Consider the following 26005-nt stretch of genomic DNA (forward strand, 5'->3'; position numbering starts at 1 on the left):
GCAAAGTATAGAACCATCAGAGAACTAGACAAGTGTCGGTATCATCGTTCTGTTCACATGCCTGTAGGAATACAAACTGCTAGCTGTAGTGAGGCACCAGGTAAGGCATTGCTTGCTGCATGGGTTGTTATGTGTCATTTACGCCCAGGAACTACCTTTGGAGTTGGAGATGTTCTGGAATTTGCTAGCTCAGGGCTCAGGCACCATGCTATTTTCCTATGTGTTACGATACCATGTTACATGACCCCCCTTTGGTTTGCAGTTCTACTTTGCTGGATAACCCAGGGTTTTGAGCTGAATGCAGCCTTTTAATCCACAGGCAGTAAATCCGCTACATTCCAAGCGATGCTATTAATGCATCATTTATAGTAACATCCTGGTAATCTTACTTTGAGTACATATGTTTTGCAGACCCAGGCGACCAAGATACGCAATAGAGTATTCCAGTGGATCAGGAATCTACACCACCATTTTTTTCTCCTCCATCTTGGACTGCAGTTGTGTGTTGCGAGCTCAGATGGCAGAGCTGGTGGCCACCATGGTGGTCGGGCCATTGCTCTCAATCGTGAAGGACAAGGTGTCCAGCTATCTGCTTGACCAGTACCAGGTGATGGAGGGCATGGAGGAGCAGCACAGGGTGCTCAAGCGCAAGCTGCCGGCCATCCTGGACGTCATCGATGACGCCGAGCAGACTGCGTCCCACAGAGCAGGGGCCAAGGCTTGGCTCGAGGAGGTCAAGAGGGTGGCCTATGAGGCTAACGGGGTCTTTGACGAGTTCAACTATGAGGCGCTCCGCCGCTAGGCCAGGAAGAACGGGCACTATGGCGAGCTTGGCTTCAATGCAGTAAAGCTCCTCACTACCCACAATCGTTTTTCGTTCCGCGACAGGATGGGGAAGAAGCTGTGCAGGATTGTGCAGGCCATCGAAGTCCTTGTGGCTGAGATGAACGCCTTTGGGTTTAAGTATCAGCAGCAAGCACCAGAGTCCATGCGGTGGAGGCAGATGGACCATGTTATCTTCGATCCGAAGAAAATCATCAGCAGATCGAGAAGCCGAGATACTAAGAATATTGTTGGTACACTACTTGGTCAAGCCAACAATGCAGATCTCTCGGTCGTTCCCATCGTTGGAGTAGGGGGCCTAGGCAAGACCACCTTGGCACAGCTAATTTACAATGAACCTGAAATTCAGAAGCATTTCGAGTTGCTGATCTGGGTTTGTGTCTCTGACAGCTTTGATGTGGATTCCCTGGCTAAAAGAATAGTTGCATTTCATCTAGAAAAAGATGTAGTTGAAGCAGCAGCTTCCAAGAAAAGCCCACTGGATAGTCTTCAAGACGTACTAAGCGGGCATAGGTACCTCCTTGTATTGGATGACGTCTGGAACCGAGAAAGTGATAAGTGGGAAAAGCTCAAGGACCGCCTTACACATGGTGCCAACGGCAGTGTGGTTCTGACAACTACTCGTGATGAAGGAGTCGCAAAAATAATGGGTACAGTTAAACCCTATAATCTCGCAGCTTTGGAGGATAACTTCATAAAGGAAATTATCGAGACAAGAGCATTCAGTTTGCAGAAGGAAGAAGAAAGGCCTGCTGTGCTAGTTAATATGGTTGATGAGATTGTGAAGAGATGTCGTGGCTCTCCTTTGGCCGCAACAGCGCTGGGCTCTGTGCTGCGTACAAAGACAAGTGAAGAAGAATGGAAGGCTATATCAAGTAGAAGCAACATTTGCACCGAGGAGTCTGGAATTTTACCAATACTCAAGCTCAGCTACAATGACTTGTCATCACAGATGAAGCAGTGCTTTGCTTTCTGTGCTGTTTTCCCCAAGGATTACGAGATTGATGTAGACAAACTGATCCAACTATGGATCGCACATGGCTTCATCCAGGACCACAAAGAAGTTAGTCCTGAAACCATTGGCAACCGGATTTTCAGCGAGTTGGCCTCAAGTTCATTCTTTGTGGATGTGAAGCAAGGAAAAGCCACATCCTATGAACGCATGGTGGGGGGTAGTTATTACAAACGTACATGTAAAATCCATGATCTTATGCATGATGTTGCGCTGTCTACAATGGAGAATGAATGTGGTTTTGCACCCGAGGAACCAAATCGGATTGAGTGGCTTCCAGATACAGCTCGCCACTTACTTTTGTCTTGTGAAAAACCAGAAATTGTTTTGAATGATTCTCTGGCAAGAAAATCTCCAGCTATTCAGACACTTCTGTGTGATAGTTATATGGAACACCCACTGCAGCATTTATCAAAATATAGCACCTTGAAGGCACTACAGCTCCATACGCGGAGAAGTCCATTCCCCTTAAAATCAAAGCATCTTCATCACCTAAGGTACCTTGATCTCTCAAGAAGTGATTTTGAAGCACTTCCTGAAGATATAAGCATTCTATATAACCTGCAAACATTGAAAATCTCTGGCTGTCAAGAACTGTGTCGGCTTCCAAGACAAATGAAGTATATGACTGCCCTCCGTCACCTCTACAGTCATGATTGTCCAAAGATGAGCAGCATGCCTGGTGACCTCCGGAAACTCATGTCCCTTCAGACGCTTACGTGTTTTGTAGCAGGCCAGACTAGCTCTGAGTGCAGCAATGTTGGAGAGTTGCAGCATTTAAATCTTGGTGGTCAGCTAGAGCTAAATCAGCTAGAGAATGTGACAGAAGAAGATGCAAAAGCAGCAAATCTCGGAAAGAAGAAGGAACTCCGAGAACTGACATTAAAATGGACTATTGGTTCTAGGGATGATGCAAGGGTGCTTGAGTGTGTCAAGCCTCATGATGGCCTGCAGTCTCTAAGGATAGAATCCTACGGAGGCACCACATTTCCAACATGGATGGCTATGTCGCGAAACATGGTTGAAATCCATCTTTCCTATTGTAAAGACCTACAATGGCTATTCAGTTCTGGTGCATCCTTCAGTTTTCCAAATCTGAAGGAGTTTACACTTCGAGGTCTGGAATGTTTGGAGGGATGGTGGGAATCAAGTAACATGGAACAAGGAAAAGAGGCAGTATTTCCTCAGCTTGAGAAGTTGCATATTCTTGACTGTGCAAAGCTGACAACATTACCAGAAGCAACACTGCTTGGAGAATCTTACGGTAGAATGGAACGGCCAGCATTTCCTATGTTGAAGGTTCTCGAATTGAGATACTTGAGGAGCTTTAAGAGATGGGATGCAGTCGAAGGACCTCAAGGAGCAGAGATAATGTTTCCTCAGCTTGAGGAGTTGTATGTTGCACACTGTGGAAAAATCAAAGCATCATCAGGACAACAAAAGGTTTGTCCAAAGCTGACAATAAAAGCTGAATCACCAAAGCTACGTGTTTTAGAGATGCAGGGCAGTGAGGAAGAGATGTTCCTGTGGATAGCTAGAAATGTGACTTCACTGACCAATCTGAAGCTGCAGAACTGTGAAGGCTCGGAAACAACCTCGGCAGCAGCGGCTGATAATAGTTTGACACAAGCGATGAGCGCCATGGAGAATTGGAAACATCACGATTTCCCTCTGGCAGACATGGAGTTAATTGGCTTTAAGTCAGGCGTAACAGAGCTATGTGCAAGCTTTGTACAGCTCCAACGCTTGTGCATCAATGATTGTGCCGCACTTGTCCACTGGCCAGAGAAAGAGTTCCAAAGCTTGGTATCCTTGAGGAGTCTGAACATTATGTCCTGCGAACAACTGGTTGGATGCGCAGCCGAGCCATCAACAACAACATCAGAATCCTCGAGTCAGCTCCTGCCACGCCTGGAGTCTCTCAAGATATATGGCTGTACGAGTATGGTAGAGGTCTTCAGACTCCCCGCGTCCCTGAGGAAGATGACGATTCGCGATTGCGCGAAGCTCAGGTCCCTATTCAGCAGGAGGCTGCAGCAGCAGGGACAACCATCAGCATCATCTATCGTTCAAGGCTCACCAACTGTATATTCAGAGGTGCTCCCATGCTTAGAAGAGATAGACATACGTGGCTGCGACGGATTAACAGGGGCCCTTGATCTTCCCCCATCCCTCAAGCACATCAGCGTTTATCGGTGCGGCGGGTTGAGGTCAGTGGAATCTCACTCGGGAGAGTTCCCGTCGCTGAAGGTCCTCTCCATCGGGCTCTGCGAGACCCTGTCATCCCTACCGGATGGCCCGCGAGTGTACCCGTCTCTCAGAGTGCTCAAGGTCTATGACTGTCCTGGTATGAAGAGACTCCCTGCTTGCCTGCAGCAACGCCTAGGCAGCCTCGAGGGGGTAACTCTAGATGCCCATCATCAAGGTCAGTGTCCTCTATTTTAGCTGTTGCATTTCAGCAATAAATTCAGACATCCCCCCTTTTTTTCTTAGTTCCTTACAGATATACTACCGCTACTCCTAGAGCTGGATTTATTGCTCCCTCCAGCTAGCGAGATACCTAACTAAAAGAATCGTGTCTCAGTTTTTCCATGTAACAGCAAACATGTGTTGCGAAGGCATGTACAAGTGAGTATCATTTAATTGTTTGATATGAATGGTAATAAGTACTGCAAAACCCAAAATCAGAGCAGATGTCCTTCTCATGTAAATCCTTTGTTCCTCCAGCACACACTTTAATTTCATTGTAAACTTTGATGCTACGTTAATACTTAGAAATTTTCTCATGACATCATTTGTGACCAGGACCTATTCTGTCGAAGCCCAAGACATGGATAAATGGCATCTGCAGAGGTTAGTTGAGCTGCCGACATGTGTGTGACACCATCACCGTGTGAAGCTATCAAACAGTGGCAGGAGATGATGATGCCCCATACATATATTTTGAGTTACGGTGGAACTGTTTCCTCACACACAACCTAGGTGGAGTAGGACTCATGTCTGGATAAAGTTGGAGTATTTCGCGCTTTATGGCAAGAATTCCGTGACACTTGGTTTAGGTATGTCTCTGCATTTCTTGTTCCAAATAAGTTTGCCATGACGTTTATACGTCTCCTTCAGTATTGTTTCAGTCAGAGCTAGTATGTATAGAACTGACCTGGAACGTTCATATTTGTGTGCTAATTCTCAGTATATATACAACTCCTTTATCTTGGACTTGCTGGTCCAGGATTTACCTCCTGCTAGCCTTGCAATTGATTCCTGCATGACGTGTACAGCTATTGTCTTACTTTCTGAAAGAGAAAAGGTGCTTGAACAACGTTCTCAGAAAAAATGTACATATTATCCTTAATTGCGATGAAAGTAGGCAAAATATTTGAAATTCTCAACCAAATGCAGGGAGTAATATTAGTTTTATTTGCTCAATTTTCATCGCAGCCTAATTATTTTCTTTTCTGCATCATCAGGGCATCCATCATGTCGTCATCTCTGTTACAAGAGATATCCATTTGCTGGGATGCTACATGATTTCTGTTTTGCTAGGAGAAATTTGTGAGAATGTCACTGGTCTCCTGTCGAACTCTGGCACGTGCCTCCTGTGACGACCCATGGCCGGGGATGGCCGGCCTGAGCTCCACCTCTGCCCCCCTCCGATGTGCTGTTTGTCAGTGGTTTCCTCCTTGATATTTGGCCATGACAAGCGTATCATTCAATTATGTTGCTCACCTATGAAATATTGGCAAGGACTTTGGGCTTCTAGTGTAAGGTTACAGCCCCACAAAAAAAAATCCCCTTCCCAGAATCATTTTTTCTGAATGCGGTAAGGTTGTCGCAATGGCACATTGAGGGGTTAAAAAGTGGAATATACTCTGGTGAACTATCATAATATTATTAGGTTTCCAAAGATGTGGTAATAAAATTAGGGGTTTAATATTTTTTGGTAGCTGATATTTTCTTCCAATGATGCTTATTTTACCGTCTGATTAGACTATGAATCACCTTTTGTTTCTTCTCCTGGTCTAATTTTTTTCACTAGCAAGAATCCTCTGCTCCTAAGAGATTCCTCTATTTTCAAGCGCGCGATGGATATCTGACGGCTTCAGAATGCTCTGTTCTTGTGCCACAAAAAAGAGGAAAATAATCATAGTTTTAAATAGCCGGCTATAGCGCAGCAGGGTGCCGCTAAATGGTCGTCTTCACAAATAGCCCGATTTAGCCCGCTATAGCCGATTTGAAGGCCCGCCGCTATTTTTCATAGCCCGCTATTTAAAACATTGAAAATAATTCTGAGCTCTGAGATTCCTGTGCTGACATTGACTGACTGAACCACACCGGCTGTGCGAGGCGCTCCACGGCGGCACCACCGCATTCGCCCCCATCCACCTCCAATCTGGAGGGTTCTGTCCGCCTCCTCGACCACCTCTACCTCCTCCTGTCGGCGTGCACCGTAGCGGGGATCCACCTCCTCCGCTGCCGTGAGTATAATCTACAATGACGTCTTGGCCGGTACCTGCCAGCCATTCAACGGGAGTAGCCCCATCCAGGGCAGACCGACTTTCCGGCCAAATAGATTGGTTGATTGGTTGATTGGTGGGGGTAAATGTCTCTAATATATTTCGTCCAATTAGATCTGTGCAGTCATAATCAGGTTACTGAACTCTAGTTTCTTGCAGCGTTGTACTACTAGACTGTGTCCAGTATATCATGTGCTGGTTGTTCAACCAGAATCAGGAAATTTTCTGGCTAATAATCTGATAGTTAAACCAACAGATTTGTTCACTTCGATTCTGTTGGTATCTTCAGGTTAATCCAACTCCCAGTGCACACGGAGTTCAGCCACATCGGAAAATTGTATTCCAACTAGATCACAATACATAGCTACCCTTTTCGTCTTACGAGGTAGAGAGGAAAAGACTTCCTTTGTGCACATGTTGTGTTATGGAATGTCACACCTAATTTCTGCAAGGTATGGTGTTTCTGGTCTCTGAGTGTTACCTTCACTTACTCGATGGTGTTCATATAGTAAATTTTCTGGTTAGTATGAACCAAAAATGCGTAGGATGATCCACGGATAATAATCGATGACCGGGCGATAGCACAGTTGTACCTCAGGGCTCAGGTATCGTGTCTGCGTTGGTCAGACCAACTATCGTGATCTAACTAGTGTGCAGTTTTCCGATATGCTTCCTTTTAGCTGACAAAATATAAATTTTGTCATCTCTGAATGTTCTCCTTTTTTGTTCTGGACGTGTTTCAGCTTTAGGTGGAGCATATTGAAGAATTCAGTTGTATAGGGCCAGATCCCGTCGTACTTTTTTTGGTACTTCTTTCTCCAAATAGACTCAAAAGACCTGAATAACAGTCATACCATGGATCTGAATCTTTTTTGTTTTGTTATAAGCATACTTCTCATCCAATAATCTGGACTATCAAGGATCATGCCATAATTTGAGTCTAGCCTTTTTAGCTATTTATTACTACTTACAGTACAGAACTAACAAGGAAAGATATGCTAATGCAAAATGTAGAGAACTAATAAAATGAAGAAGGAAATTTCTGAACACATTGCATTTTTTAATAGAAACCAATATATATTGTTCCAAGTTTGTCTTTTGGTCCCTACAGCTTATGTTTCTTTTATTGGTGTGCTCCAATGTGTTCTCTGAATACCTCCTTTTCTACTAAGAAGGTGATAATCCAGTTATCCTTTATGTTCTCGAAAAAGATATATTTGATTTCTTCTCTGTGTAATACGTTTCATTGGCTGCACATATGTCTTGAACTGTTCAATGCATGATGATGCACATACGTCAGAAGGTTTGGTTAGCTGTCCCTGTTGTTATAGGCCAACCCAGAAATTAACAATGCCTTGCTGAGGTACAACTATTGCTGAGCTGTTGCAAGATTGGGTAGTTGACTTGTGATAAATTGCGATTGGTTGAAGAAGTGCAGATCAAAGCTCGACTCATCTGAAGGAGTATTTCATTGAGTACAACCATCAGTTTATATTGTGGTAAGAAATAAAGATGCCCCAGCTGTTAATGTGCAAAGTCAGAATAGCTGTCCCTATTATTCCACGTCAAACCAAAAAACAATGTCCGGTGCTGAGCTAAGAAGGCTAATTGTCTAAAATGAGTACGCAGTGCACAGCTAAGATTGGACAGTGACTTTTGATTGATTGGGCAGTGCTCTACTCCTCTGTGGAAGTGTTTTATTAAGTACAGCCAACACGGAGAAGAAGGTAATCGATCGATGGAAGCAACCACCACTTCTCCCCCAGAAAGTCAATGCTCGCACTGTCTCCCATTTTCCTCAGAAGATCTCCGCGTCTAGCTTGCTCGCACCACCGTTTTCTTCTCCACCCTGGACTGCAACTGGGATTCCCTGTGTTCTGCGTGTGCCGTGAGCTCTGAGCATTCCAATGGCAGAGTCGGTGGCCACCATGGTGGTCGGGCCGCTGCTGTCCACTGTGAAGGAGAAGGCGTCCAGCTACCTCCTGGACCAGTACAAGGTGATGGAGGGCATGGAGGAGCAGCACAGGGTCCTCAAGTGCAAGCTGCAGGCCATCCTGGACGTCATCACCGACGCCGAGCATGCCGCGTCCGACAGAGAAGGGGCCAAGGCTTGGCTTGAGGAGGTCAAGAGGGTGGCTTATGAGGCGAATGAGATCTTTGATGAGTTCAAGTACGAGGCGCTCCGCCGTGAGGCCAAGAAGAATGGGCATTACAGCAAGCTCGGCATCGATACAGTAAGATTCTTCGTCACTCACAACCGTTTTGTGTTCCGTGACAAAATGAAGAAGAAGCTATGCAGAATCTTGCAGGCCATTGAGGTCCTTGTGGCTGAGATGAGCGCCTTTGACTTTAAATATCAGCAGCAAGCACCAATATCCATGCACTGGCAGCAGATGGATCTTGTTATCTCTGATCCAAAGAAAATCATTAGCAGATCGAGAAGCCAAGATACTAAGAATATTGTTGATACACTATTTTGTCAAGCTAGCAATCCAAATCTCACAGTTGTTCCCATCGTTGGGATAGGGGGGCTAGGCAAGACAACCTTAGCGCAACTCATTTACAATGAACCTGAAGTTCAGAAGCATTTCGAGTTGCTGATATGGGTTTGTGTCTCTGACAGCTTTGATGTGGATTCCTTGGCTCGAAGAATTGTTGACTTTCATCTTAAAAATAGTATAATTAAAGCACCTTTTAAGAAGGGCCCATTGGATAGCCTCCAAATTGTACTAAGCGGGCGTAGATACCTCCTTGTTTTGGATGATGTACGGAACCGAGAGAGCGATAAGTGGAAAAAGCTCGAGGTCCGCCTTACACATGGTGCTAAGGGCAGTGTGGTTTTGGCAACTACTCGTGATGAAGGAGTCGCAAAAATAATGGGTACAGTTAAAGCCTATAATCTCTCAGCTTTGGAGGATAACTTTATCGAGAAAATTATCGAGTCAAGAGCATTCAGTCTGCAGAAGGAAGAAGAAAGGCCGGTCATGCTAGTTAATATGGTTGGTGAGATCGCAAAGAGATGTCGTGGCTCTCCTTTGGCTGCAGCCGCACTGGGCTCTATGCTGCGTACAAAGACCAGCAAAGAAGAGTGGAAGGCTATATCGAGAAGAAGCAACATTTGCACCGAGGAGTCTGGAATTTTACCAATACTGAAGCTCAGCTACAATGACATGTCATCACAGATGAAGCAATGCTTTTCTTTCTGTGCTGTGTTTCCCAAGGATTACGAGATTGACGTGGACAAACTGATCCAACTATGGATCGCACATGGCTTTATCATGGACCAAAAAGAAGTTAGTCCTGAAACCATTGGCAAATGGATTTTCAATGAGCTGACCTCAAGGTTATTCTTTGTGGATGTGAAGAAAGTCCGAGTCTCACGGTATGAATATGCGCGCCCGGTGGTGGGTGATTATCCCAAACATACATGTAAAATCCAAGATCTTATGCATGATGTTGCATTGTCTACAATGGAAAAAGAATGCGCTCTTGCACCTAAGGAACCACGTCAGATTGAGTGGCTTCCAGATACAGCTCGCCACTTATTTCTGTCTTGTGGACAACCAGAAACTATTTTGAATGAATCTGTGGCGAAAAGATCTCTGGCTATCCAGACACTTATGTGTGATTGTTATATAGAAATGGGAGTTCGGTTGCAGCATTTATCAAAATACAACTCTTTGAAGGCATTACGGTTCCTTTTAAATTGGGGCGGACAATTCCATTTGAAACCAAAGCATCTGCATCACCTAAGGTACCTTGATCTCTCAAGAAGTTATATCGAATCACTTCCTGAAGATATAAGCATTTTATACAGCCTGCAAACATTGAACATATCTTGCTGCTACTCACTTCGTCGGCTTCCAAGACAAATGAAGTATTTGACCGCCCTCCATCACCTATACACTCATTGTTGTCCGAAGTTGAGGAGCATGCCTGGTGGTCTCCGAAAACTCATGTCCCTGCAGACACTTACATGTTTTATAGCAGGTCCTACTGGCTCTAAGTGCAGTGCCATTGGAGAGTTGCTACATTTAAACCTTGGTGGTCAGCTAGAGCTAACTCAACTAGAGAATGTGACAGAAGAAGATGCAAAAGCGGCAAATATCGGCAATAAGAAGGAACTGCAAGGCTTGACATTAAAATGGATTGTTGGTTGTGCTGATGATGCTAGAGTGCTGAAGAGTCTGAAACCTCATGATGGACTGCTGGGTGTAAGGATAGAATCCTACGGAGGCACCACCTTTCCGACATGGATGGCTATGTCGAGAAACATGGTTGAGATCCAACTTTTCCAGTGTGAAAAACTGCAATGGCTATTCGGTTGTGATACCACCTTCACTTTTCCAAATATGAAGGAGCTTACACTACAAGATCTGCATTGTTTGGACAGATGGTGGGAAACAAGTAACGAGGTACAAGGACAAGAGATAATGTTTCCTCGGCTTGAGAAGTTATCTATTGTTAGCTGTGCAAAGTTAACAGCGTTGCCGGACACAACACTGCTTGGAGAACCTCATGGTACAATGGCACGGTCAGCATTTCCAGCATTGAAGGAACTCTACTTGGATTTCTTGGACAACTTTTGGAAATGGGAGGCAACCGAGGGAACACAGAGAGGACACATGGTATTTCCTAAGCTTGAGAAACTTACAATTATGAATTGTTCTATCCTGACAGCATTACCGGAAGCACCGGTTGATGGAGATTATAGTATGGCACGGTCAGCGTTTCCTGCATTGAAAGTTCTGAAATTGAAATGCTTGAGCAGATTCGAGAGTTGGCATGCAGTCGAAGGATATAAAGGAGAAAACCTAATGTTTCCTCAGCTTGAGCAATTGGTTGTCATACACTGTGAAAATATGACAACATTATGTGGACAACGGACCTTCCCTCGCCTTCAGGAGATCCGTATCGAGTTTTGTCCAAAGCTGACAACAAAAGCTAAATCACCAAAGCTCAGCATGTTACACATGGAGGGAAATGAGGAAGAGATGTTCCTGTGGGTAGCTAGACATATGACATCATTGACCAATCTGAAACTGAAGAACCTTGAAGACACGCAATCAACCTTGGAGGCGGCTGATCATAGTTTGACACAAGTGGTGGACGCCATGGAAAAATGGAATCGAGATGATTTCCCTATGGCAATTATGCACTTGAGTGGCTTTAAGTCGGGTGTAACTGAGCTATGTGCATGTTTTGTACGGCTTGAATGGTTGTACATCAATGATTGTGCTGCGCTTGTCCACTGGCCAGAGAAAGAGTTCCAAGGCTTGGTATCCTTGAGGAGTCTAGAGATTTCGTACTGCAAGCAACTGGTTGGATACGCACAAGCTCCTGCAGCTGAGCCATCAGCAACATTAGAATCCTCGATTCAGCTCCTGCCAAGCCTCGAGTATCTCAAGATATTTCAATGTGAAAGCATGGTAGAGGTCTTCAAACTCCCTGCATCCCTGAGGAAAATGGAAATTCTTGATTGTGCTAAGCTCAAGTCCATATTCAATAGGAGGCTGCAACTGGAACAGGCATCATCATCGAATCTTCAAGGGCGATCACCTGTATATTCAGAGTTGTCATCGTCGTCAGCTGTATCCAGGGCGGAGCATTCTCTCTTTCCATGTTTAGAATCTATATACATACGAGGGTGTCATAGCTTAACAGGGATCCTTGATCTTCCCCCGTCGCTCAAGGAAATTAAAATTACCATTTGTTAGTGCCGTGAGTTGAGATCAGTGGAATCTCACTCGGGAGAGATGCCATCGTTGTTGGAGAAACTCAAGATCGGAGGATGTGAAATCCTGTCATCCCTACAAGATGGGTCACAAGCATGTTCTTTACATTGGAAACTGTCCTAGTATGAAGAGACTCCCTACATGCCTGCAGCAGCGTATGAGCAGCAGTAGCATCCAGAAGAAATGTCTAGATGCTCATCTTGAAGGTACGAACGCATGTCAGTCTGGTTGTCTGTTAATCTTTCACATTCAGCAACAAATTCAAACATCCTTCTAGCAAATTATATTTTTTGTTAGAACTAGAAACTGTCCTTAGGTTCCCTAAATGCCTGCAGCAATGTCTAAGCAGCCTCGAGCTGAAATATCACATTAATTTGTCACATTTCAGCAACAAATTCAGACATCCTTCTAGATATACTACTGCTTGAGCTGGATCAGTTGTTCTAACTAATAGATGCATAATTAAATGAGGAGGTCTTGATTTTTTTTTTTGGTGTAACAGGAAACATGTACAATTGATAGTTACCACTACACTAGAGTTTATATTGAGTCAACAATAATATCACACACGAAGGAATCAAAGATAACAGTAACAGCATAACTTGTACTACAACCCGTCACCCATAATTGGAAGTAAACACTCCTTGTACCTATACTCTCTGTTCGTTCGGTGCATTCTTTTACAGTGTCAACTTTGATGCTAGTTTACATGTTTACTATATGTGACACCATTTGTGATAATTGATCAGGGCCTAGTTTACTGAAGCCCAAGACGTGGAAGTATACCATCCGCAGAGATTAGTGAGCTGTCGGTGTGCAACACCATCACCTTGGGAAGCATTGTTGGTAGACTTTCTGTTATGGTTTGCTACTTGTTTCAAGACTCCATTTTCTCAATGAAAATGTGGCCCTCTTTGATCGAAAAAAAAAATCACCATGGGAAGCTACCAAGCATCAGCAGTCAAGCAAGAGATTTGATTATATGCATGGGCCATCGCTATATTTTGGGATGTCTTCTGCAGGTGTTGATTGTGCACGGCTCTGCCTTTTCGCAGAACTGTTTCTGCGCATACAGCCTGGATAGAGTAGAGATCATGTTTGGAAAGAGTATGTATTGTTGTGATATCGTTTGCCAACATTCATATGCCAAGAATTCTTTGACATTTGATTTGGGCATGTCACTCTATTTCCTGTCCCAAAGAATGTACTACCAAGTTATGCCATGAAGGTGCGTGATGGCCTCTGATTTGAAACACTTGTGTGTGACCTTTATAATAATATCTCCTTGAGTACGGTTTCAGTCAGAGTGCCTTCACATTTTTTGAAAATCATACAAACATCTTTTTATATGGTATGAATATTTTTCAAAAATACGAGAACAATTTTTTTGCCATTTCACATTTCTTTTTAAAATTTCATGGAACATGTTTTTGAAAGGTATGACTTTTTTACAAATTAAACTTAAAAAAAATCACATTTTGTTTTAAAAAATATCATGAGCAGATTTTTAAACATGTGAACATTTTTTAATGATATGATTTTGTTTTTTGAAAATTATGTGAAAGACGAACATTTTAAAATAAATAGTAAAATAATTTTTGAAACATGTATGTTTTTAGAAGCACAATGGTATTTCCAGCCGGCAAGAGTTTAGTACTAGACTTGACATTGGTGCTCGTATTTTTTCAGATTTATTTCAGGCCTTTCAGTGATGTGTGTTCAGTGGAAGGAGACGTTTCCATCGACTATGAAGGCATCTGTGGCGACTTTGTCAATATCAAGATGATGTGCCCGGCTCACTCTCTTGGAGGTGCTCATAAGGGTATGGTATGCGTGCGTTCGTTCATAGCGGTGAGTGTATGTATAAGCGTCTATGTCTATACCATGTTGAAAGAAAGAAATAGAGACGAAATTAAGAAAAAGAATATAGGAAAAAACCGAACAAAACTAACGAAATGGGACCCAAACCCGTTCACTGTGTGGGCCGGTCATCGACTTCTTCTCCTCTTCTGTCGAGCCCAACCGAACCCAATGGATCGTACGAGAGGACTTCCACCCTATTGCCTCCGGCCGGCGGCGGCGATTCTGTGCTGCCGCCCCACGCCTCCGCCGTTGCCGAGCTGCCCCCCGCCCGCAAGTGCAATCGAATCCAATCCCTCTTCCCTACCAACTACGTAGACCGGAAGAATCGAATCCCTCTTTCTTTACCAACGGCGGCAAGCCACCATGATGCGCGCGCCGCTGCGAGAAGGAAAGAATCTTCTTTCCCCACTCCTCTGCTTTGGTGGACGGAGGCTGCGGCAAGAAGAAAGGAATCTTCTTTCCCCACTCCTCTGCTTTGGTGGACGGAGGCTGCGGCAAGAAGAAAGGAATCTCATTCCATGGCCTGATTTTATCTCTCTCGCCCACCTCTTTCTCCGCAGTGCTTCCTTCCCCGTCTGATGCAGCGAGCACGGCGACGCGACGGCATCCCCTTCCTGCTGGTAATTTTCTTTCGTCTTTCTTACTCTGCTCTGCTGGTGGATCTCTCTGTCACATCCTCTGAATCGCTTCTCTTCGTCCGTCTTAATAATAAGAACAATAGGCCATTTGCTAATTTCAGTCTCTAAATTCTAAATTATCTTTCTAGTTCGCCCCGCAGATCTCTGAAGTTTGGTCTCTTGGGAGAGAGAGATCTCTGAAGTTTGGCTAGTGTTGATGTTCACAGCTCCAACGCTGCATTCACTGTTTTGAGGCTGCTGTCACGGTGTCACCGCCGCAGTCTTCATCTTGGTCTCCGTGGCGTCTCATAACACCAGGTATGCTCTGTTTCCTCTTTTCTTATTAACCTCTGCAGGTTTAGCTCAAGGGCAGCCATTAACACCTATTCCTCCAATCGATCTTGTTTGCAGTACAGCCTCCATCAGTCACAAACAATTGATCAATCCACAAGCATCCAGTAAATGGAGGCGACCGCCATCAGTATCGGCAAGTCCGTGTTGAGCGGGGCACTCAACTATGTCCAGTCGGCTGTGGCCGAGGAGGTGGCTCTGCAGCTTGGTGTCCAGCGTGACCACTCCTTCATTTCAGACGAGCTCGACATGATGCGAGGTTTCCTGATGGCTGCAAATGACGAGCGGGATGACAACCTGGTTGTGAAGATATGGGTGAAGCAAGTCCGCGATGTGTCCTATGCTGTCGAGGACTGCCTCCTGGATTTTGCTGTCCGTCTTGACAAGCAATCTTGGTGGTGTCTCTCCCGCAAGGTGCTAGCCCGACGTTATGTAGCGGAGCAGATGAAGGAGCTCAGGGCCAAGGTGGAGGAGGTCAGCCAGAGGAACCAACGGTACCACCTCATCAAGGGCTCTAGCTCCAAGCCTACCTCAGCTGTTGGGCAGCCTACCATCTCCAGTGCGACGATGTCCGCCGCTGATGATGCAAGGCTGCGACGGCAGAAAGCAAAGATGGATCTCATTGAGTTGACCAATTGCAAGGATGAGGCACTTCGAGTTATAGCGTTGTGGGTCACAAGTAGTAGTGATCTGCAGGAGATGTCCATCATCAAAAGTGCCTATGAAGATCCCATGATACACAAGAATTTCGATTGCTGTGCTTGGATCACACTGGTGTGTCCTTTCAGTCAAGCAGACTTCATTCGAAGCATTGTTAGGCAAATCTGTGTTAATTCTCTTCAAGAGACAGGAGAAGAAGAAGGAAAAACAACTATTGGTGCCCAAGTTTTGAAGATGATGTCGACGACGAAAGAAGATGGTTTGGCTTGTGAGTTCAAGAGATATTTGAATGACAAGAGTTACCTAATTGTACTCAATGACATACACACCACTGAAGAGTGGGATTGCATTAAAACATGTTTCCCAAACAACAAGAAAGGAAGCCGAATCATAGTATGCACTAAGCAAGTTGAAGTTGCATGCTTATGCATAGAAGCAGAGGATGAAGCTCTAGTGCATAAGAAGTTATTTGCTGATCAGTCCCTTTATGCTTTCTACAGTAAGGTAATTTTTGAAGTCCTAAAAAAGACTTCTCTTTCTATTATTTTCGTTCAGTGTCTCAACTAATAGTTGACATAATTAACTACCAGACTTGGACTTGTGTTCTCATGAAAGTTTTAGGTGAAATAACCATTCTACATAGTTTACTTAAAAATAATTATATGTTTTCATCTTTTTCCTGAGGAAAAATTATAGGATTTATTACATTTCACTTATGCTCCAACTGAGATATAGAGTAACCTTCCTGCACTAGGTTGGCCCATGACCTTAACCTCGCCAGCAGCGGGTTGGTTGCAGGGGCGGGCCCACCTCAATTCAAGGGTATTCAGCTGAATACCTATTATTTTGGGAAAATAATTAGATATACATAGTATCTATACGTTCTGTATACTACTAGCCGGTTGGCCCAATAGCCCAACCTTTATTTCCCTCGACACCACGAGTCCATGACTTGGTCCAGTAGCGCCGCACATATGCACACGTCCATCATTGCCCAAAAATAATTCCATCGATCGGTCAGAGGCACAGACGAACCGGCACCTGCCTCCCTTGCCCTCATGCACGCATCAGTTGTTCTGTTCCCACGCGAGCCGCCAGTCTGCCGCCGGCCGGGCTAGTATATGTTGAACAATTTTCACAATTATATGTTGAACAATACCAAGTTATGATAAATTTTTATGAATATAATATAATATGAGATATCTTTTCTACATTTCGAACTAGTACAATATGCTGCTATAATCGGTTATACGTGCCAAAAGGAAGGCTATAGGCTTAAAAAAACTTTTCAAAATTTGAATACACAGTCTTCAATTCCTGGGCCCGCCCCTGGTTGGTTGGACACCAAACATGGTGAGCTTCTCTTGCTGGCCGGAGTTCCCCTCGAGCTTTTCTCACAGGTGGTTGTGCTCCCCCTCGCTTTGGTGGCCTGTGGTCTACTCCGGGGAGGTGCGGCCATGGTTTTGGTTACCGGGCGGTAAATTCGGTTACCACCCGATAACCGCGTTTCCCGCTGCCCCACGATAATTAAGATTCAAACTTTTTGAATTTTTTGAATTTAAACTCCTAACATCTAGTTAAATGAGGTATATCTCTAGCTCAAACACAAGCTTACTCGTGTCCTAGTGGTAAGGATCTTTGTCCGGCAACGGTGCGGCATGTGTTCGACGACAGCCTTTTTCCTTTTTTGATTTTTGAAGAATGCACGCCACACTCTGTGCTGTAATTTCTGAAAAAATTATGTGCGTGCGAGGGTCGAACTCGTGACCTGCATGTGCGCGGCAGTGGAGCAGACCTATTACCGCTGCGCTAGTACTACTACACAATACATTTAGTGTTCCAAACTTATGTATTCTGGTCTTGAAAAATTTGAATTCAAATTTGAATTTTAAATTTTGCTCGATTTTTTTGGGGTATTTCGTGGTTACCTTGGTAACCGAGTTTACCGCCCCCCCTCGAGAAAAATGTTCCATTCGGAATCCAAAACCTTGGGTGTGCTCTGGCAACGGAATTGCCCTTTGGGCGCACGGAAACAGCCATGGTGGCAGTGGCCAGATACGGTGCTGACGTTGGTCTGCGGTTGTGGGCCGGGTGTGGGCGGCAGTTTTGTTTCTTCCCTGCATGTCCGTAGTGCCTACGGCTTGAAGCTCTTGTGGCCTTGGGAATTCATTTTAATACATTCGCATAAAAGGGTATGTTGCCAAAAAAGTTTATGCTAGTGAATGTTTTTCATCCAGTTCTGTTAGGAGTATGAGGCATGGGAGTACATGTTACCATTACTATGTAGTGTAAACTATTAAGGACACATGTTTCTTATTGGTCAGAGTATGTATAATCTTGTTATATCATTTTGTATATATATACTCCGCTAATCATTATAATACATATGAAAGTGGATCTAAAATTTAACCATAATATACTCCTTTTTGTTACACTCTTTTTATAAGCATTAATTGTGTCCTTGTGTTTAAACTTCCCAGGAGAGAAGGAATTCGAAGGAAAAAGGGTCAATCCCATTTGTAGTATCTACTGGTGTTAACAGCTCGACACACAAGAACATCCTCACTCAAACGGAGGCAATGGCTACTCTAGAGGAATCTCGTCTCATCGGAAGAGGGAATGAAAAAGAGGAAATCATCAAACTAATCTCAAATAAAGATCTCCGGCAATTTCATGTGATCTCCTTGTGGGGAATGGGTGGTATTGGAAAAACAACACTAGTGAAAGATATCTATCAAAGCCAAGAGAATAGTAGCATGTTTGATAAGCGTGCTTGTGTCACAGTCATGCGTCCTTTCAATTTAGCAATGCTCCTTGAGAGCTTAATTATGCAATTCAGAGATAATAATGAGGCAGATTTAAGGACATGTTTAGAAGGAAAGAGATATTTGCTTGTTGTTGATGATCTGTGGTCCATAGTAGAGTGGGACGCTATAAAACCATATTTGCCAGAAACGGGAGCAAGCTGCATAATAGTCACCACAAGGGAAGAGAATATTGCTAAGCACTGCTCAAAGGATGAAACGAATATATACAAGCTCAAACATCTGGGCCCTGCTGACGCATGTACCCTCTTCACCAAAAAGGTACAAATGAAGTAGTTTCATGCTCAGTTAGTTGTTCTGGGAATCGCTCTCCCTCTTTTTTCTATTACAGTTATGGAATAGGAATACTATATGTTATCAATTTTTTATTTCGGTCAATGCTAAACTGCTTTAAACTTCACAAACAATATCTTTATGAGCACATTTACACAATTGTAGAATCAACTTGCTAGGCAGTCCACTATAAAATTGGATATGCAATAGCTAGAATAATACATATAAATTCAAAGGGCATCGGAATAGATAAACTCGATTACGGTGGAGACATGATAATCTATATAGTTATAGTTGTGTCGAACCCAATAATTTTGTGGAATTTTAGCTGTCAAAGTGAAGTAGGATATCCCTGTTTCACTATCGAACAACAAAGAAGTCAGTAGAGGCACAAATAAAGGTTCATCCTATTTGTACAAGGTACAATGGGGTGTGCATAGGCATTTGTTTGCTCATTATTGAAGTTATCGTCTCAGCATTTTCAGCCACCAAAATGTTACCACAATAAAACACATGCTTCAATAATCATGGATGAATATTCGATCTGCTCATAAGAATCTTTAGTCACTGTCTCTTCGGCTTTGTCGTTGGCTCTGTCCTCTTTAAATCAAGTCATTGAGTTTTTCCAGATTTGTATATGGTAAGCCAATTTGGACTTATATGGTTCATGTTTTTTCTTCTTCTCACGTTGGTATGGGAGTTTCTAGCAAATTTGTAAGTAGTGTAACTATATTGTATTTATGTATTTAGATAAAAGGAAACCATACATCTTGAAAGTACAAATGGATAAGTTAGTATTTTGATATTTTATTTTTGACATTGAGCATATTTCCGTATCTCCTGCCATGTTAACATAACAATACATGATTTGAAAGAATCTTCACCTGAAAAACATTTTTACTCCAGAGAGAAAGAGAGGTTCTGCAATATGAGTATTTGTAATGTAGCAGCATTCTGCTTGTACATGGCAACACTGCTCGTAACTTTTATCGGACATTATATATTCCTAGTTTCCTACATGAGTGTTGATCTGACAGAATATCATATAAGTATATTACTAATAATCTATTTGATCGGGCTTAAGAATTTTAGTAACCGGGAAATACATTCTGATTAGATAAGGAAGACATTATTGTCTTTGAAACTCATGGATAGCCCAAATCTATCATCCAAAACATTCGGCGCACCTGTGTTTTGTGCTTGATTGGTTGATTTTGTATTACACAGACAACGTACGAACTTGTGATACTTTTGATCATATTCTGTAGAAATTAAAATGTTTCATATGAAGCTCCTTTGAAATTCATATGCTACAAACGTACTTCTAAGAAAGCTAAGGCATGTTTTGTGTCCTGCATATGCAGTTGAACGAAATACACCAGGGCATGTGACTGGTTACATTTATTTTTACGTTCAGAAGTTTGGTTTTCAAGGAGTTTTCAGTAGGCATGTTTTCTAGATTTATATTAATGAAAGCCCCACTGGCAGAGTAGGATTACACAAAGTAAACCCTAGATTGGTCCAGAGACGCAGCCCGGACACGGCGAGAAGGATACATGATGTCATAAACAACAACCTACAAGTGTTAAGCTACATGCACTAGCCAACGCAATCAAAATTCCAAACTGATGAAAAGGGCTAGGCAATACACATATACACTTCAACACCCCCTCTCACGTCTTGCACCACCACAACAACTCACCTTTGAGCAAACCACAGCAGGCAACACACTACAACATAGCACTAGAATCTAGAAAACACAAGGCAACTACTAGCGGCTTGCAGTTGCAAGGTCTCCCTGATCTTGTGTTTTTGGGAGTTGGAGCTTCCGGAGGCTCGCTGCGTCCATGAAGCAACGATTGAGGCGCAAGGAGGATAGCTGGTATTGAGGGCCGCGTGAGCGAAACACCGTGATGCCCATCGAACGAGCAGGGCAGGGCCGCCCGAGCTGGTTTCGTGCCAACTCAGTGGCAACCTATTACTGATCTGGAGGACCCGGCCTGGGTTTTCACTCTCCGCCCAATAGCATGGCCAACAAAGGATAAGGCCGCGATGCCAACATCGCAAGAGAAGCTGGAAAGGTTGGTAGTCAATAGAATGCACAGTGCGCAGGTAGGTGGCACTCACCTTGTTGAACTTCCACTCTCGGAGTCGACGCCGGCACGCCACCAAGCTTCCAAAGAAAGACCATCATCAATTACACCTGCACCCCCATCGCCCTGTCGTCAGCCAGCCGGGCCGTAGGAAACCACCACCACGCAGCCATCTTAAATCAATGCCTCGCGGCCGCCCCTCCACCCTCACGGCTGGATCAACCAGACAACACCACCCGTAGCACGCCACGTTGAATGTGCCTTGACCTCACTACCAAGGGCCGCCGCCCCGGAGCCCAAGCCCGATCTGCCAGATCCAAATGCAGGGTGTTAGCACACCAAGTCATTGACAGGCGGGGAACAAAACCCTAACCCTAGCGGGCTGAGTCGGCACCCGAGTTGTCCACACGGGAGCGACGCGAGGCCCGAATCGTTTCTCTAAGAAATCTGGCAGGTAACACTTTTGTTGATTATATTGTTGCTATGGTGCTCTCCTTGAATGCCTCCACAATTATTCTGTGTACATGGGGTTAGCCAGCACTTGTTATACCTTTCTCACTTGTTTCCTTTCCTTTCTCATGTACAAGTAACCAAGGGAAGATGGTCAACACTCTCGTGGATCAATAAATTCTGTAGAATGAGTTGTTAAGGTGTAATAGGAGCACCACAAAAGAGCTGCTCATGTAGTAACAACATTGAAACCTTATGATTATGACAAATAAACACCATTAACTAGAGGCTAGACTATATCAAGTTAATGGCTGCTTATGTGGAGCAAATAAGAAAGAACCCTATCAATGTGAGTAGGGTAATTGATGTCCGATGAAACCAATTTTTAAGAATACGATTAGCTGTAACCATTTCAGAGGAGAGGTGCAACTGTAGAAGTAGAAGTATGATGGGAGAGGGCATTGCTTTGCTTGGCTATATTGGCGTGAAATTCAGATCGAGGCGATGGGTTCATTGCTTGATGGGAGGAAATATCTTTGTAGGAATAATAATGATGATATACTCCCTCCATGAAGAAATATAAGAGCGTTTAGATCACTAGATCTAGAGAGTGATCTAAACGCTCTTATATTTCTTTACGGAGGGAGTACTAAATAAAGAAGATGGATGACAGGGAAACTTATTAGCTAACAAAACTAGCAATGTCTCACTTCCACATCTTTATATTACATACTCCAATATATTCAACAGTGTAAGGTAAAATATGTGTTATAGAATAGTGCATATAAGATTTTTTCCTGAAGTACTAAATAACCTGGATTCCTCGCCAAAAAGAAGTACTAAATAACTTGATTGATGTGGATTTCAGGTATTTAAAGAGACCGTCAATTTGGACGAGCAATATCCAGAGTTGGTTGAAGATGCAAAACTGATATTGAAGAAGTGCAGAGGACTTCCCCTTGCACTAGTCACCATAGGTGGCTTCTTGGCAAACCAACCAAAAACTGCTTTTGAATGGAGAAAATTGAATGATCATATCAGTTCTGAGTTGGAGATGAATCCCAAACTTGGTATCATAAAAGCAGTCCTTATGAAAAGCTATGATGGTTTACCCTATCACCTCAAGGCTTGTTTCTTGTATCTAGCCATCTTTCTTGAAGATCAGCAGATTGCACGAAGACGCTTAGTGCATCGGTGGCTTGCAGAGGGTTACTCAAGTGAGGTGCGTGGTAAGTCTGCGGAAGAAATATTGGACGGTTACTTCATGGACCTCATAAGTAGGAGCATGATCCTGCCATCTCAACGGTCAGTTTATTGTAGGAAAGAAATTGACTCTTGCCATGTCCATGATCTCATTCGTGAAATTGCCATCTCAAAGGCTATGGAGGAAAATCTTTTTTTCATGTTGGAGGAAGACTGCAGTTTAAATAACCAAGGCACAGTGCGTCATCTTGCTGTAAGCAGCAACTGGAAGGGGGATCAGTGTGAGTTTGAGAATATAGTAGACTTGTCCTGTGTACGATCTTTGACAGTGTTTGGAAATTGGAGGCCGTTTTACATTTCTGATAAGATGAGGTTGCTACGAGTGCTGGATTTGGAGGGCGAGTGGGATCTATTTGATCATCATCTTGAGCACATTGGGAAGCTTGTACATCTTAGATATCTTTCTTTAAGGGGACATGCTGATATATTTTACCTGCCAAATTCGTTGGGTAACCTGAGACAACTCCTGACACTAGATATTTCGGGTACAGGCATAATAAAGCTACCAAGGACTATCATCAAGCTTGTGAAGATGCAACGCATTCTTGCTAGTGGCATAGGAGAGACACATGAGGATATATATGAAGATGCAGATGAGCAGTCGCGAATGAGTTTGCCTTCACATTTAGTTGCCTTTTGTTTGGCATGTCGTGATTTTGCAAGTGAAGACGATGCACAAGCACAACCTAACAGGCGTGATATGTGCACTGCATTCTGCTGCGGCATATTACCTTATTATGCAGCAGGACGACATCCAGGTGGTGTTGAAGTGCCAAGAGGAATTTGGAAACTGAAGGCCCTGCGCACACTGCGTATGGTGGACGTCTCAGTGGGGAAGGCTGTTGTTGAAGATATAAAAAAGCTCACCCGGCTGCGCAAGTTAGGAGTGACAGGCATCAACAAGACAAATGGTCAGGAGTTGTGTGCAGCAATTGCTGGTCTCAGGAGCCTGGAGTCATTGTCACTGCGATCATATGGAAAAGCAGGTTTATCAGGTTGCTTGGATGGCTTGTCCTCACCTCCAGAAAACCTGCAGAGCCTCAAGTTGTTTGGCAACCTGGTTAAACTGCCGGAGTGGATCCAGGGGCTTAAAAATCTCGTGAAGCTGAAGCTAGAGAGGTCGAGGATATTGGATTACGGTGCAGCCGTAAAAGTCCTTGGGAAACTATCAAACCTGGCCTCCCTACGTCTATTGAAGCACTCGTTCGTTGGTCAAGAGGTCCGTTTAAGATTTCATCGGGAGGCATTCCCGAGCCTGAAGGTGCTGCAGCTGCATTGGATAAACAATCTCAAGTCGGTGAAATTTGAAGAAGGGGCAACACCTAAGCTTGAGTTGCTGCAGTATTTTGATTGGAGCCGTCCCAGTTATGGGCTGTTTTCTGGGTTACCGCATCTCCCAAGCCTCAAGGAAGTTATGCTGCATAGGTCAGTCTGGCGTGAGACCGAGTTCAGGGAAGACCTGGGATGCCAGCTCGCAGAGAATCAAAACAGGCCCGTTTTGAAGAGGTGGAATGAGAAGTAGCTGTATTCAACTCTCGTCTTGTGTAGTAAGTATTTTTTTTTCTCAGTTTGATATTTTATTTTTGCCCAAGAGGCTGTAATAAGGTAGCTGGCTCTCTAGCTGCTCACGGAGCGAGTATGGGCCATGCATACTCAGCCTTTTGGCCGGATGGGGTGCCGGATTTTGTACACGCTTTGATTGCGAGCGACATGGCTGGTCGTTCTGGTTAATGGAATGAAGGTCATTCCGACTCAAAAAAAAAGTATTTTTTTTTCTTTCATGGATGAATCAAGACTTCCTAGCTAGGAAGGCTCATTTTGTATCGCCAACTGCATGTGCAAGGTGTCATTCCCTTGATTTGTTTCCGCGTGTACAACCTAGCTGGTGTAGTCTGGATAAAGTTTTGATGCTTTCATTTACCCGGCACTTGGCACTGCAAGCATTTCTCATCCCAAAAGCACCTACTCATGTTTGTGTGCTCTATGTGTGTATGTATGTAATGTAATGTAATGCATGTCCTGCTCAGCTAACAAAATATGTCAAAAAACGTCTTACATTATGGGATGGAGTAGTATTTTTGTTGTTGTTGAGAGGAATAGCTCCTATTCCATTAGACTTGGTGCACCAAATCAGTGTTCGCCAGTACCGAAACAAAGTCTAGTCGCTTAAACCTTCTTGGAGGTTAGGAAGAGGTGTCCTCCGTCTTCGTCCAATCTGAAACACAACGGGCATCTTCTATCAAGATCAATGTGCTTACGCTTGATGTTGAGTCTAGTCGGCAGACTGTTGTGTGCCAGCCGCCATAAGAACATGCGGACTTTGCCTAGGAGGTCCAGGTGATGTGCTGCCACTTCTCGGCTGTCATGTCCTGACCATTTGATGTTTCAGCGTCTTGGCGTCCCTTGGCCTCCATCAAATTAACCCCGAGCTGATAGGCAGACTATTTGATAGGACGGAGTAGTATTATACTACTCCCTCCGTGTCAGCGCCTCAAGCAGCGTCACACCACGGGGTGAGCGGTCTTTTGGGCCCGCTTGTGGACCGGACCGACAAAAAAACTGGCCGGTCCGGTCCGTGAAAAGGGGACCGAAAATTGATTGGTCCGGTCCTGCCTTGGCTCGGTCCGGCTCGGTCGGACCGAAGGCGACGCGCTTCTTCCGCCCGGCCGCCGGCGACGCCCTGCTGTGGCGCCGGTGAGATCCACGACGCTGCGTCCCCTCCTTGATCCAGTTTTCCTTTCCTTTCGTTGTGTCGAACAGAAATAAGAAAGAACGAAAGAGGAGGGGTCCGATCCGATAATCGTGGCATTATTCCACGTCCAAATTGATCCACTAATCAAGGCAAGGCCCGCAGAGACAAAATCGTGGGCTCATGCACGCGCTACACTACCTGCATGTACTCCGTAATAGGGGACATCCTGTGTGAGGATGGCGCGTGTTTAGATCAGGCACGGCTGTTACGCAAGGAATAAAGAGAGCGAAAACTGAAAAGCCGCACCCCAGTTGCACGTCCTGTGCGGGCATGCCGTTTAATTAGATCGGGCACCTCCCATGCGTGATGCGTGCATGCCCCTTAGATCGGCACGTCCCGTGCGTGGATGGCGTGAGTGTTGCAGGTTAATGGTTGGCAATGACAATGGCTAGCTAACGCTTGCGGTTCATGAATAACAACCGCGCCGCCCAGCGCACACCTTGCCGCCGGCGCTCACGCATGTAACCCACCTCGCCAGAGCAACCACGCACGTCGCACACCTCGCCGCCGCACCCGGGCAAGTCGTCGCCGGTGGCCGTTGGTCGGTCCGGCCCGGGCTTCATCGTCGCCGGTCCGGTCCCTGGAATCAGGACCGTGATGCTGCTCGGTCCGGTCCGGCCCGGACCGCCGGCGGCCGGTCCAAACGACGGCTCGGACCGGCCTGGACCGTGTCCACCCTGACACCTGATCAGGAAGCAGCGACAACAGGCGAAGACCCTGTTCATCATCAGGCAAGCAGAGGAAGGGCGGTAGA

General features: G+C 44.6%; 2 protein-coding genes across 3 annotated transcripts; both read left to right on the plus strand.

Annotated features, from left to right (window-relative positions):
* Positions 1–889: 889 nt before the first annotated feature.
* LOC109731746 (putative disease resistance protein RGA4) lies at positions 890–5796 on the plus strand. Of its 2 annotated transcripts, XM_073511368.1 has the most exons (4): positions 890–4280; positions 4440–4483; positions 4661–4914; positions 5323–5796. In XM_073511368.1, exons 1-3 carry the CDS (start codon positions 890–892, stop codon positions 4691–4693), a joined length of 3468 nt encoding a protein of 1155 aa, XP_073367469.1. In that variant the 3' UTR covers positions 4694–4914; positions 5323–5796. The 2 variants fall into 2 exon arrangements, with proteins under 2 accessions (XP_073367469.1, XP_045089921.1); XM_045233986.2 differs by lacking the exon at positions 4440–4483.
* A 2328-nt stretch (positions 5797–8124) lies between these two features.
* On the plus strand, positions 8125–24280 carry LOC109731744 (uncharacterized). Its single transcript, XM_073511369.1, has 10 exons — positions 8125–11930; positions 13127–13211; positions 13828–13931; positions 14528–14587; positions 14812–14902; positions 15174–16099; positions 18076–18681; positions 20626–20805; positions 21523–21585; positions 22105–24280. Exons 1-10 carry the CDS (start codon positions 8277–8279, stop codon positions 24019–24021), a joined length of 7686 nt encoding a protein of 2561 aa, XP_073367470.1. The 5' UTR covers positions 8125–8276; the 3' UTR covers positions 24022–24280.
* The last annotated feature ends 1725 nt before the right edge of the window (positions 24281–26005 follow it).

Source organism: Aegilops tauschii, chromosome 3, assembly GCF_002575655.3.
Source record: "Aegilops tauschii subsp. strangulata cultivar AL8/78 chromosome 3, Aet v6.0, whole genome shotgun sequence".
Classification (NCBI taxonomy): domain Eukaryota; kingdom Viridiplantae; phylum Streptophyta; class Magnoliopsida; order Poales; family Poaceae; genus Aegilops; species Aegilops tauschii.

Excerpts from the sequence above, each read along its gene's own strand:
- LOC109731746 (XM_073511368.1), top strand. The coding sequence starts at position 890 with ATGGGGAAGAAGCTGTGCAGGATTGTGCAGGCCATCGAAGTCCTTGTG. Across the intron at positions 4,281-4,439 it reads TCTAGATGCCCATCATCAAG|TTTTTCCATGTAACAGCAAA; the intron begins GTCAGTGTCCTC and ends ATCGTGTCTCAG. Across the intron at positions 4,484-4,660 it reads TGTTGCGAAGGCATGTACAA|GACCTATTCTGTCGAAGCCC; the intron begins GTGAGTATCATT and ends ATTTGTGACCAG.
- LOC109731744 (XM_073511369.1), top strand. The coding sequence starts at position 8,277 with ATGGCAGAGTCGGTGGCCACCATGGTGGTCGGGCCGCTGCTGTCCACT. Across the intron at positions 16,100-18,075 it reads TTTATGCTTTCTACAGTAAG|GAGAGAAGGAATTCGAAGGA; the intron begins GTAATTTTTGAA and ends TAAACTTCCCAG. Across the intron at positions 20,806-21,522 it reads ATAGAATGCACAGTGCGCAG|AGGCTAGACTATATCAAGTT; the intron begins GTAGGTGGCACT and ends ACCATTAACTAG.